Raw genomic sequence first — 13,782 nt, forward strand, 5'->3', positions numbered from 1 at the left:
GTGTACAGTCAAGAAAAATATAGACACACAAACATCATAAAATTGCTCATTAAAATTATTACTTAGTTTGGTCAATTAAATAAAACCCAGAATTAGATAACATTTAAAAAATCATTCACATGTTCGTATGTTTAGCCCCGCCTGTTGGAACATCAGGGTCTTGAGGGCACGGCGGAAAGCACGGAGATCAGGAATATTCCGTATCTCTGGGGGCAGTTCATTCCAAAGGGTTGGAGCCCCCACAGAGAAGGCCCTCCCCCTGGGAGTCGCCAGTCGACATAATTTGACTGACGGTACCCTGAGTAGTCCCTCCCTGTGAGAACGAACTGGTCAGTGGGAGGCTATTGGTGGCAAAAGACGGTCTCGTAGGTACCCAGGTCCTAAGCCATGGAGCGCTTTAAAGGTGATAACTAACACCTTGAATCGCACCCAGAAGACCACCGGGAGCCAGTGCAGCTCGCGTAGGAGAGGTGTTACATGGGCGTAACGAGCTACGCCCATAATCACCCGCGCGGCTACATTCTGGACCAGTTGGAGCCTCCGGGTGCTTTTCAAGGGGAGCCCCATGTAGAGAGCATTACAGTAGTCCATACGGGAGGTAACTAGGGCATGAGTGACCGTGCGCAAGGCATCCCGATCCAGAAAGGGACACAACTGGCGGATCAGGCGAACCTGATAAAAGGCACCCCTGGCCACGGCCATCAAATGATCTTCTAAAGATAACCGTGAATCCAGGAGGACACCCAAGTTGCGGGCCCTCTCTGTGGGGAGCAAGATCTCATCCCCTATTGTCAGTGATGGTACTAGCTGACTATACCGGGACGCCGGAAGCCACAGCCACTCGGTCTTGGAAGGGTTGAGTCTGAACTTGTTTCTCCCCATCCAGATCCGCACGGCCTCCAACGGGAGGCAACGGGACATCACAGCAAGGGCATCATTGGGGTGGTCTGGGGTGGAGATGTATAGCTGTGTGTCATCAGCATACTGATGAACACTCACCCCAAAACCATGGATGATCTCGCCTAGCGGTTTTACATAAATGTTGAACAGAAGGGGTGAGAGGACTGACCCTTGCGGCACCCCACAAATAAGGTGCCTCGAGGTCGACCTCTGCCCCCCTGCCAACACAGACTGCGACCGGTCAGAGAGAAAGGAGGAGAACCCCCGTAGGACGGTGTCCCCCACCCCTAACTCCTCTAGCCGATGCAGCATGATACCATGGTCGATGGTATCAAAAGCCGCTGAGAGGTCTAATAGGACCAGGACAGAGGAACAACTGCGAACGGTCAGAGAGGAAGGAGGAATAATATGAATAATAATAATAATATGAATAATTAAATATGCATTCTCCTTAATATATTTTTTGGGTAAAATCCCCAACAAGAATATTTCTGGTTTTAAATCAATATGCTGCTTTATCATTTTTGCCAGCCACGTATGTATTTTTGTCCCATATTTTTTTTCTTTTGACCATGTCCACTACATATGATAATATGACCCAGGTATCTGCTGGCACTTCCAGCATTTAGCCGATTTATCTTTAAACATCTTTGCCAACCTTACTGGTGCAAAATGCTATCTATAAAGCATCTTATATAAATTTTCTTTGTATGCAGTTGACATTGTTAATTTATAGTTCCTATTCCATAGTTTCTGCCATTTATCTAATTTTATTGTATAACCAAAGTTTTTTGCCCCGACTTTTCCTGTTAAAATATAGGGTTTGGGTTATACTCGCCGTATAAGACTACCCCTCTTCCAACGCACACCAAATAAAAATTATAAAATATCAACTGGCTCACCCACACTGTAAAAGCAGCTGTGCTAGACCCAAAATGACCCCTGCAACAAGCAGGAACCTCACACAGCCACAAAAAGCCCAAACACCCAACTTTCACACTTTACACACACAAAATTCCACATACAGCTTTGTGAGATTTTGTGTGTTTGTGTAGTTAGAGTGAAACACTACAGAAACACACTAAATCTCAGAAAGATGCACAAATATTATTTTATTTTATTTTATTTTTATTTTTATATGAAAGCTAAATTTAAAACTTCCTAAACTTTAAATGGCTAGGTCTAAAAAAGAACAACTAAAAAAACCCCCAATTAACTATTTTTTTTAAAGTTCCCAAAGGGGAAAAAAACTTATCCAATAGAGCAGGGGTCTCCAACCTTGGCAACTTTAAGACTTGTAGACTTCAACTCCCAGAATTCCTCAGCCAGCTTTGCTTTGCTGGCTGAGGAATTCTGGGAGTTGAAGTCCACAACTCAAGCCTGCAATCAAGCAGGCAGGGAGTGGCTTGCTGATGGAATGGATTCAGGCAAGCGAAGCAAGGCAAGCATTGCGACTAGCAGCTAAGGTAAGCAAGCTGGAGGGGGAAAAACTTTTTTTCTTTTACATGGCTCTGGCGATCCAAGCTGAGTTGCCTGATTAGCAGGCAACTCAGCTGGGATCGTCAGAGCTTGGATCGCCAGAGCCATGTAAAAGAAAAAAAGTTTTTTCCTTTTAAATGGCTCTGGCGATCCCAGCTGAGTTGCCTGATTAGCAGGCAACTCAGCTAGGATGGTCAGAGCTTGGATCGCCAGAGCCATTTAAGGCTCGTCTGAGCCTTTCGGGCTGGTCTGCCTGGTTACAGGAGAACGACACCCGGCGTTTTCATGTGTTAAAAAGTCATCTTATACGCCGGAAAATATGGTAACCATGTATTTTATTTTTCCCAAACTACAAGAAAATTATGCCCCTCCAAAGTCAATAGTCTTGTATGCCTCAATGCAATCCATTCTTTTACCCATTTGAGTACCGCAGCCTGATAATACAATTCCCAATTCGGTAGACCAAACCCTCCTCTATTTCTTGAATCTTGCAGCATTTTTAGCTTTATTTCTGCTTTTTTTCCTTTCCAGATATATCTTAATATTACTTTATTGAGTTCCTCAAAGTATTTTCCCCCCAATTTTATCAGAATTGTTTGAAATAGGTATTGCAGTCTCGGCAATATATTCATTTTTATTGTAGCTATTCTTCCTATCAATGATAATTGATCATAGGATAGGATAGGATAATTGCAGATTTTTCTATTTCTCCAAATCTGCTTTAATTTGTTGCATCAGTTTATAATAATTATCTTCCTTAATAGTTACATATCTTGCTGTCAAATGAATCCCTATGTATTTTACTTTCTTAGTAATCTGTAAATCTATTCATTAACTCTTTTTTCTGCATGTCTGTAAGATTTTTAACTAATATCTTAGTTTTCTTTTTATTTATTTTCAATCCTACCACTTCGCCATATTCTTCTATTTTTATTAATTTAGGCCCTGATTCTTGTGGATCTTCCAGAATGAAGACTAAATTGTCTGCAAATGCCTGTAGTTTGTATTTTTCCTTTTTTATTTCCATATCTTTTATCTCTATGTCTTGTCTAATATTTCTGATTAATATTTCCAGTGTCAATATGAATAATAGTGGAGACAAGGGGCATCCTTGTCTTGTACCTTTTTTAATGTTAATCTTCTCTGTCATATCTCCATTTACCATCACCTTTGCTGTTTGCTTATAATATATTGCCTTCATCATGTTAATAAATCTCTCCCTAAAATCCATATCTTTTAATTGTGCTAGCATAAATTGCCAGTACACATTATCAAATGCTTTCTGTGCTTCTAGAAAAATCATTGCCATTTGCTTCCCTGGATGTGCTTCGTAGTACTCCAGTGTATTTAAAATTATTCTCATATTATCTTTAATTTGTCTCTTAGATAAAAATCCATTTTGATCTGAATGTATAAATTGATTTAAGAACCTTTTCAGTCTTTGCTATTATTCCCAGTATGATTCGATTGCTTATTTGTATCCTATGACTATCATTAAGTGTTGTACCTTATGATTCTTGACGAATGTATGTTTTCTTTTCTGAGAGCATTTGCAGCAAAGACAAATTCCTTGTGTGTCCAATCACACTTGGCCAATAAAGAATTCTATCTTCTATTCTATTATTGAGGCATATATTTTATAGTCAGCATTCAATAAAGATATCGGTCTGTAATTTTTTATTTGTTGTAAATCTGAATCTTCTTTCAGTATGAGAGTGATATACGCTTCCGTCTATGAATTTGGTACTTTCACTTCTAGCAATACTTTATTTAACACTTCCAGCATTGGTATATTTAGAATATTTTGTAGGTCTTTATAGAGTTCTGCTGGTAGACCATCTGGACCCGGTGTTTTACCATTCTTTTGTCTTTTAATTGCTTCTGTTAATTCCATCATTGTTACACATTCATCTAACATACTGTAGCTTTCACGGTTTCAGGTATTTAGGTAATTCTGCTTTTTCTAAGTATTGTTTTATTTTATCTTCTGAAACCATCTCTTGATCATATAATTTTTTGTAGTAATTTTGGATCACTTTCTTTTTGTCATCATTTTGATGGAGAAGGTTTCCTTCCTCATCCATTAATTGATGTATCAATTTTTCTCCTTTTCAATTTGTATGCCAGCCATCTTCCTGGTTTATTGGCATTTTCAAAGAAATTTTGTTTAGTGTTTTTGATTTTTTGTGCTAATTCTTCTTTATCTATTAAATTCTTATATTAACCTCTTATATTTTTCTAATATCTTTTGGCTTTGTTTCTTCTTATTATTTTTCTTTCCCATATAAGTTATAGCTAAACCTCTAATATATGCCTTAGCTGTATCCCATACATTTTGTAATGAGGTCTTTTCTTTTCTATTCTCTTTAAAGAAAAAGTCTAGTTATTTTTCCATGAATTGAATGAATTATTTATCTTTTAATATTGATTGGTTCAACATCCATCTTAATAGACTTCTTTGTCCTTTCCATTTTAACTTTTATTGGATTGTGGTCTGTCCAATTACTTGTTTCTATATTTATTTCTTGTACATTAGATTTTAGTTCAGCTAACATCCATATCATATCTATTCTTTACCAAGACATATGCCTATTTGAATAGAATGAATATTGATTTTCCGTAGGATGTATATCTTGCCATATATCTTGAATACCTAATTCTTCCGCCATTTTAAAGAAAGTCTTTGGAAGAGTTTTCCTAGCTTTTTTATTTACTTTCCTAGTTTTAAAATCCAGTTCCGCATCTACTATTGCATTAAAGTCTCCTACTACACATCTATTTTCATACTCCAATTCTATTATTTTCTTATAGAGTTTACCATAAAAGTCCTCTTGATTGCTATTTGGTGCATAAATTGCTACCAAGAGTATCTGTTTTACAAAACAGATACTAATTTATTATTATCTCCACCATCAAAATCCTCCCTTCTTCATCCATAAAAAATTGCTTAGCATTTATTGTTTCTTTTATGTAAAGGACTACTCCTCTCTTATTATGTTGTGATAGAGAGGTGTATAGTTTCCCAATTTCGGGATATTCAAATAGTTTATTGTGTTGTTTTTTAAAATGAACCTCTTGCAGGCAAGTTATATCCAACTTTATTTTTTTCTAGTTTACTAAAAATCCTTTTCCTTTTTATAGAAGAATTCAGTTCGTATATATTAATTGACAGTAATTTCATTTCTTTTTCCATGATTTTACTTATAGATGGGTTTTGTTCTTCTCGTTGTTCTTGTCTCTGTCTGTTCTTCTGCCTTTGCTCCTTCTCTCTTTGCTATTTCCTCTAACTTTCTTTCGTCTTCTTTTTGTTGTATATCTCTCGCTTCTATTGTCTGTACTCTTTTTCCTCTCTTCCTCTCTTTTCTTCTTGTAATCCAAAATAACGATCATAAAATTGTTCTGCTTTTTCTATGGAATCCAATCTATGTCTTTACTCCATCCAGGTCACCAGTATTCCCTCTGGTATCAGCCATCTAAAATTTACTCCACTTTTGATAAGCTGTCTAGTTTGAAGTTGATATTCTTTCTTATAATTTGTTTTAGGACTACTATTTCTTTCCCTTTGTATTTTAAAGGGTCATCTCTCGCTCTTTGTAGTATCTCTGTTTTTATTGCTTTTTTAGTAAATGTCACATGTACCTCTCTGGGGAGTCTGTATCTTGTTGCATATCTGGTGTAGGGTCTAAATATTTAATCCATCTCAGCGAGCACCTTTTCTTTGGTCACCTCTAAAGCATTTGCCAGCAGCTCTGCCATTATCTCCACCAGGTTTTCTCCCTTTTCTTCCTCAATATTCTGAAACCATAAATAATAATCATCCTTATCCATCTCAAGTGATATTATTGTTTTCTCATGACTTTTGTCTGCCAGGGTAAATCTCTAATCAATCTCTTCTACTCTTTTCTCTGTTTGTTCAGTTTTCTCTTCTACTTTCTGAATGTGTTGTTCATTTTTAGTCATTATTTGTTTAAGATTCTCTATTTTGTCCTCTACTTTTCCTATTCTTTCCTTAATGTCTTCATGCATGGCTTGAAGCATAACTTTCATCTCTGACTGCTTCATATTCATTTTCTCTTGCTGCAACATAACATCCAGTGATCTTTGACCTGCTGGACTAGATGCTGAGGATGCTGATGCTGAGGATGGCGCAGATGTAGTTTTCTTCATTTTGAGATGCTTTAATAATTTTAAACCAATTATTGAAAATAATAACTATGATACCCCTACAGCCCCAGTATTGATCACCAACTTCACTGTCTCCATCCAATTTCTCCTTTTACAAAGCTATTCAGGAGTCAGAGTATTCAATGTCACAGTATCCCTTTTTCCTTTTTTCTTCTTATCTTCAATTTCCAAAAAATGTCACTGTTTTTTTTTAATTGTAATCCCAGAGGAGCATAATTATAATCCACAAAAAAGAAGAAATGAGATTGTTAATTATTCTCTTCTTCTCTTATTAAGTTTGTAATCCACATAGGCCCACCAAGTCCCAGAATTCAATCATCAACTGTCTTATATCTTCAGAGGGAGCGTTCACAAGCAGAAAGTAAAAGAAAAGGGAAATATTTTGCTGTTCTCAGCTTCTATTCGCTTTATCTATTTAGCTTCCACTTAAGTTCCAAGAGCGGCACTATTTTAAAAAGTCTCAGTGTTTCACTCTCTGTCTCAGTTACCTAACATGAACAGCATATTGGTACAGGTGTTATTTGTTTTAACAGCCAGTCTTTATCTTCTTCAGCCACTGTTGCTCTGCTTCCCTCCTTTTCTTCCTTTTTATTTTATATTGTATAATCCAGTCCAAGTTTTTCAAAAAAAGGTTCTCTAAGTCCAAATTTTATTGTTCCTGAAAGCTTCTAAGTTAGTCAATATTATATTTGAGGTCCCCAGTCCAGCTTCCTAGTTTCAAAGTTCTTTCACTCTTTTAAAAAGTTCTCTTGTCTTTCTTTCCAGTTTTAAAAATGTCTCTCAGGCTTGCTCACCACTTTTCTTGGGAAGTGGAAAGAAAACAATTCTACCTCCTCCTTTTTGGGTCCCCCTTTCACCCAGCTAATTTCCAGGAGGCTCATTTCTCAATAGAAGTTAGAAATCTCTCACCCAGATCATTCACACTGTTCCTCAGTCTTTTGCGCTTTCTTTATCGGTCGCAGAGGTGGGTTTCAGCAGGTTCTGACCAGTTCTGAGAACTGGTAGCGGAAATTTTGAGTAGTTCGGAGAACTGGTAGTAAAAATTCCGACTGGCCCCGCCCCCATCTATTCTCTGCCTCCCAAATCCCAGCTGATTGGGAGGAAATGAGGATTTTGCAATAACCTTCCCCTGGATTGGGGACAGAATGGAGATTTTACAGTATCCTTCTCCTGGAGTGGAGTGGGAATGGAGATTTTACAGTATCTTTCCCCTGCCACGCCCACCAAGCCATGCCACGCCCACCAAGCCACATCCACAGAATCGGTAGTAAAAAAATTTGAAACCACTGATTGGTCAGCTGTCACAGCTTTGGTCAGGCATGCAATGGCTGTCTTTTTCTTCCTGCTGGATTGAGAGCCTTCTCTGGATTAATCAGGGAAATTGCGGACTCCCTGAGATTGACAGAGTGTGCTCTCTTACTTCATCACCCCTCTGAGGTGATTTAGGTCTATCCGAATCTCCTTGCAGTTCAAATTTTGGCATGCTCCCACAGAGCCCCATGGAAATGTGTTGTGTTGCCATGATGTCATCCCCGCCCTCTCAAGCATGGTAAGCACTTCTGAGGATTCTCCATTTGAGACAAATAACTACTCCACTTTAGATCTTTTAAATTGTGATTTTTTTTTAATTAAAAGGAAATGTATGCAACTTTCCTAATTTTGTTTCAATAGCTCAATAACTGTAACTGCAATTGTTTCTTCTGTAGGTATCAGCCTACTCAGATTCAAACAGATACAATATGAACAAAATTTGTGCAACAGGAACATTTACAGATTTAGAGAAGTACATAATTTTTCACATTGTTGGGAAGCAATATTTACAAGAACAGTAGACATTTTACAGATGCTATTTAGAGAAACATCTAAACCAGAACCAGAACTCTCTTATTCTTATCCTCAAAAGGTATAATTTTATTTTATTCCTGCATGGTAGCATTCCTTACATTTTTTTTCTTTTTATGAACATGTAATTCCTTAATTTGGGGTAGAGTCAGGGCAACTAAATGAAGCTGAGTGTTTGCTGGCTGGATGCCCTTCCTGATTCCTATGTGGAGTTCACCGCAGTTATTTTCTCTTTGTACCATGAGAGAGAAACATCTACTGCTACCTAGGATTGAACTCTCAACCTTCCAAATGGGAGGTGAGCATCTTCATCACTACGCCATCATGCTGCTCACTAGTATTCCTTACATATTTATCATCAATATATTAAATTACAAAAGGGATCACACATCTTCATCTTACGTTCTGCTCAATGTTAAATCGTTTAGTAATAATTCCATTCTCACATGTGCTTTACTTTCTGCATTCAGCAACCAACCTTCAGCTCCTTATCAATGCAAAACATATCATAATTCAAGTTCATTTATTTTATTATATACTTTTTCTAAACCACAAACATACAATAATGTACATTTGTACCTTTTTGATGTTTTGCTGAACAATAGAAATTTGGTCTGCATGCCCTACATAAAACTGCATTGTAGTCCCAAGTTGCTCTGTGTATTTGTATCTATGTGTGAGTGTGTCTGTGTTTGTGTGAAGAGATATATGCTTAAACTATAGGTTCAAAATGAATAGTCTCTCTTTTAGCAGATACTCACCAATCTTTCTTATTCATTCTTGGGTCTCCAAATGGTCCTATCATTTTTTTTCTGCACACTCTTGTCTCATTCTGGCCCAATCATTCATGTTATCTAGCAGAAGTTTTTTTGTGAAATCCTTGGAGAGTCCTACCCCCCTTTCTGGATCATAGTCATTAGAATGTTGCAATATTTCTTTTGTCTCTGGTTGTTCCACAATTAAATGGAGAATAACATGAATCTATGGAACCTTTTTTCATATACATCCATAAAAGCCTTGGGGTTGTCAATTGATACTTTCTGACATACATTTTAGCCCCTTCATTTTTAACTTCTATGCATGTACTTATCAATTCCACTCTACATGGTAAGAGTCTACTATATCTTTTCACTTTTTCTTAGTTTAATAAGAACACAATATACCATTAAAAAAAATAACAGCCTTTATTTCTTGCTTTATATTAATTACTACTATTCCATATCTGTCAGTCTTTCATGGTAGCTCAGACAAACATAAACCATGAATTCTAATACTACCTTAATTGTAAGATTACAGTAATGGAATCTTGCAAGTCTGAAAGCAGTAGAGAGGGTTCGTTCTGAGATGCTTTCCTCATCCCTTTTCCTTCTCTGAGCTGAGATACCTTTCACAGATATATTTTTCCTGTCCCACAGTGTCATTCTCACATGCCATTGCAATATCACAATCAGTCACATATTTTGATCATCATCTGTAGATAATCACCTTTACTGCACATCATAGTTTTGCTGAATCAGTATTTTTGCCCCCAGGCAATTATAAAAATTAAAGCACACTGAATGAGAGTACATTCAATATGATTTATTTTTTTTTATAATTTTCTGTAGTATTTAACATAAGAACATAAGCAGTGAATCCTTCTCTGGCAGTCTGTTCTTAACAATGCCAAATAATTGCATAAGAAAGCCACTAGTCTTCCAATAGATGGCCTTCAAATGTACTCAATGAAGGCTCATAGCCATTGATCTTAATATCTTTTTTCTTCCTTCTTTGTATGTTGCAATAAAAGGTAATGTCAAAATTAGGTTGCCACACTACAATATTCCTTTTACCTTCTTTATGTACTTTCTGTTAGGAAATGACTATTACCTAACTTGTTGGGTTTTATATATATATATATATATATATGTTTTCTCAGGTTTTCGTGGGTGTTTGTATGTAGGTCTTTGGTTATTCGGGTCTTCTCCCATGTAAAATTGGAAGTGTCTTGGCGACATTTCGACGAAGTCTCATTCGTCATCTTCAGGCTGGTGTTCTCGGCTTCGTGCTTCCAGGAGTTTGCTCCTGGAAGCACGAAGCTGAGAACACCAGCCTGAAGATGACGAATGAGACTTCGTCGAAACGTCACCAAGACACTTCCAATTTTATGTGGGAGAAGACCCGAATAACCAAAGACCTACATATATATATTATATTATATTATATTATATTATATTATATTATATTATATTATATTATATTATATTATATATATAAATATATAATATATTTATATTATAATCCCTCAATATAGCTTTAAGACTGCTGTATTGTATCATACTGTGTCCTGATTGGTTAGCTCTGTAGCCAATGTCCTTAAGAGGTAACTAGAAACATGGTTTGTTCTCTTTGCTGTTCGTGCTCTTTAATATCTCTGTATGCTACTGTTTGCAAATCCAGAAGAACTGTTTATTGTGAATGACTACGATGACTGGTAAGAAGACTTTGTTATTGGATTATCCCTGGACTGTCATTTTGACTATCTACTGCTTTATATGTGTATGACCTGGACTATTTATTGGACTGTGCCTTACTATTACCTGAAAGTAAACACAACTCAGTGTATCTCTGTGTTGGCTGTGTTTATTCGTAACCACTCTCAATCGCTTTCATGTGCACACGCTTGCTACTCAAGGGTTACTCTGCAAATTCTTTAACACTTTCTCTGAATGTATAAGATTTCATATTATAGAGATACAGTTGTACTCATCCTTCTTACTGAACCAACAGCTGTGCTCGTGTTTTACAGTTGTCTCTCAGTTTCATAATCTTGGTCATGAGGCCAGCCCTATTACAACTTAGAATGAAACAGTACTTTGGGTAGTTAGATTTGAAAGTAACTACTATACCCTTTTTATCATTACTTGGAACTTTGTCTCATTACAATTTATAAACAGGATCTTCAGAGCAACATTGTCACACTGAATATCAATTTAGTGTACATTTCTCTGAGAGGTTTTAACTGCAGTGCATTGTGCAGTTGGTGTGGTATGTCATGTTTATAGACCTAACAAGCTAGCAAGCTGATCAAAGAGTGAGTGGTAATTCTTCTGATGCCAAGGAGAGGATCTGGGAAAGAGCATGCAGTAGATAGAAATATAGATGTTAGGATTACAGTTATAATTAGTAACTGTGCTATATAGAGTTTGTCCATTCCAATATCAAATTTGAGAAAAAGCATGAAGAATTACTAATATGAGAGAGAAAATATAATTTTCTGTCAGATTTTTCTTTTTTATCAGTCAAGACTATACAATATTTGATACAGGTTAATATTAGGATTACCAGATTTTTACAGCTGGTTTATAAATTCAGCGGAAATTGTATTGAAGGTAATTGACTATTTTCCCTCATAGAAGAATATCAGCTTTAAGAAAGAAAATGATATAAAGTTTAAAATAAAGATTTTAATATCCCTTTCTGTAATATCAAGACCATATTCTTTTTTTGTTCTATTTTTATAGGGGCAATTTTAAAACAGGCAAATTCTGAAATCCTATGCTTTGCCAAGAGCAGCAGCTTATTAGACTTCTTCTCTTTTGTTTCTGTTGCCACAGGCAGATAGAATCAGTGGTGAAATGTAAAATTTGTTACTACCGGTTCTGTGGGCGTGGCTTGCTGGTGGGAGTAATGTGACTGGGTGGGCGTGGCCAACTTTTTTTTTAACTTTTAAAACCATTTTTCTACAACCTCTTCAGCCAAAGAGGCTTTTAAAAGCCTCTGACGATCCCAGCTGAGCCGCATGATCATCAGAGGCTTTTTTTTACTTTTAAAAGCATTTTTTAGGCTGAAGTGGTTGTAGAAAAAATGCTTTTAAAAATAATTTTAAAAAAGCCTCTGATGATTGCGCGGCTCAGTTGGGCATGGGGGATTGCAGAAAGTTTGCCATCGCTACCGGATCGAGCGATCCGGTCTGAACCGGGAGCATTTCACCCCTGGACAGAATCCTTCTCCATGACAGCTGCTTGGCAGTGTTCTTTTTTCTTTCCTGCAGAACTGTCCAAAGAAGATGCTTCATCTCAATATTACTGAGGTGGAACTGCTAACATTTTAAAAACAAAAAAGCTGCTATAATGCTATTTCCAGTTTTTGGAAATGTAAGGGGAATTGCAAATTTGATTCCAAGAGAAATTAGTTACTTTACTATCTTTGTTCTAATCATGAGAAGGACTTTTTTATTATGTTTGAATTATTAGTTTTTAAGGATTGCTTTTGTTTGTTTTTCTTTCTTTTCAAGGAAAAGAAAAAGGGGCCATCTCTGATTCAAATAAACAACTAATCGCATATGAGAGGTAGGAATAATTTAAAACATATTTTTATTTTAACAATATAATAGAAATATATATTTATTTTAATGGCTTATTGTGTTTTATACAAGAGTATTTTAATTGCAAAAAACAATATACTTTTGCTCTTAAAAGCGATGTGATTTCTAGACCACATGAAACCTGGAAAAGTATCTCCTTCAAATTTTTCTTCTTTGCTCATAGTTTATTTCTTTTCCTGCTCTCCAATCACTTTTGCCATAATCTCCAAGAAAAATAGCTAATCCATCTGAGATAAACTAACTTCAGTGAAATTCTTCTGATAAGATATCTCTTTCACTGTCCTGAAAACACCTGCAGCACTTACACTTCTTCCAAGTGTAAGAAACAGTACAAAAACAGGGGAGATGACAATTTCTCTCTGAACCTCCTTAATTTAGGATACATATCTGATTTTGAATTACTCTTTTTCCCTGCTGTCACCTGATGGCCCATTGCAGGTAATTCAAGAAATCACTCAATCTTCCACAGAGTCATTTTTGAGTTTGGGAATGAAGGAAAATGAGAACTTCTCATGAAGTGTCTTATATTTATTTTAATAGTCAGATTTTGAATCCTCAGACTGTCACAGGTTTTTTGGATGCCCTTTGACAATAAAAATGCAATATTTTATTTTCTAGCTCTCTACAGTTCTCTACAGATGTATCACTGATTCCTAACAGAAAAACATTTTCCATACAATTACAAGGGATTGTAGATGGATTAGAAAACATCATTGGTAAGTAATGTATGGACAAGGTGGATACTATTGGTGCCCACTGGAAAGAATATTGATGTAATATAGATTATTTACTATCCATCCAACAAAGCAAAATAAAGATCTAACTGCCAGATCTAATCTCACTAAAAAAAATGCAGCTGGTTTGAAGCAATTTAGAACATTAAAAATGTGTGTGAGACCAATTTGCTGAATATTAGTATTGGTCTCACATTAGATTCACATCACTTTATGATATTTCCTCCACTCAGATTTAATCTCAAGATTTTCCAGCTATTTGTTGAAGTAGCTTCC

At 36.3% G+C, this 13,782-nt stretch overlaps 1 protein-coding gene across 1 annotated transcript in view; it reads left to right on the plus strand.

Moving 5' to 3' along the window:
• Window positions 1-13,782, plus strand: part of DNAH14 (dynein axonemal heavy chain 14) — a 238,523-nt gene that overhangs the window by 44,779 nt on the left and 179,962 nt on the right. Inside the window, exons 18-19 of the mRNA XM_070957448.1 lie at window positions 12,683-12,737; window positions 13,391-13,488. Of these exons, the coding sequence (XP_070813549.1) occupies window positions 12,683-12,737; window positions 13,391-13,488 (153 nt within the window). The remainder of the gene's footprint in view (window positions 1-12,682; window positions 12,738-13,390; window positions 13,489-13,782) is intronic.

This window comes from Pituophis catenifer, unplaced genomic scaffold (assembly GCF_029215685.1).
Source record: "Pituophis catenifer annectens isolate HBS135680 unplaced genomic scaffold, rPitCat1.0.hap2 SCAF_1, whole genome shotgun sequence".
Classification (NCBI taxonomy): Eukaryota; Metazoa; Chordata; class Lepidosauria; order Squamata; family Colubridae; genus Pituophis; species Pituophis catenifer.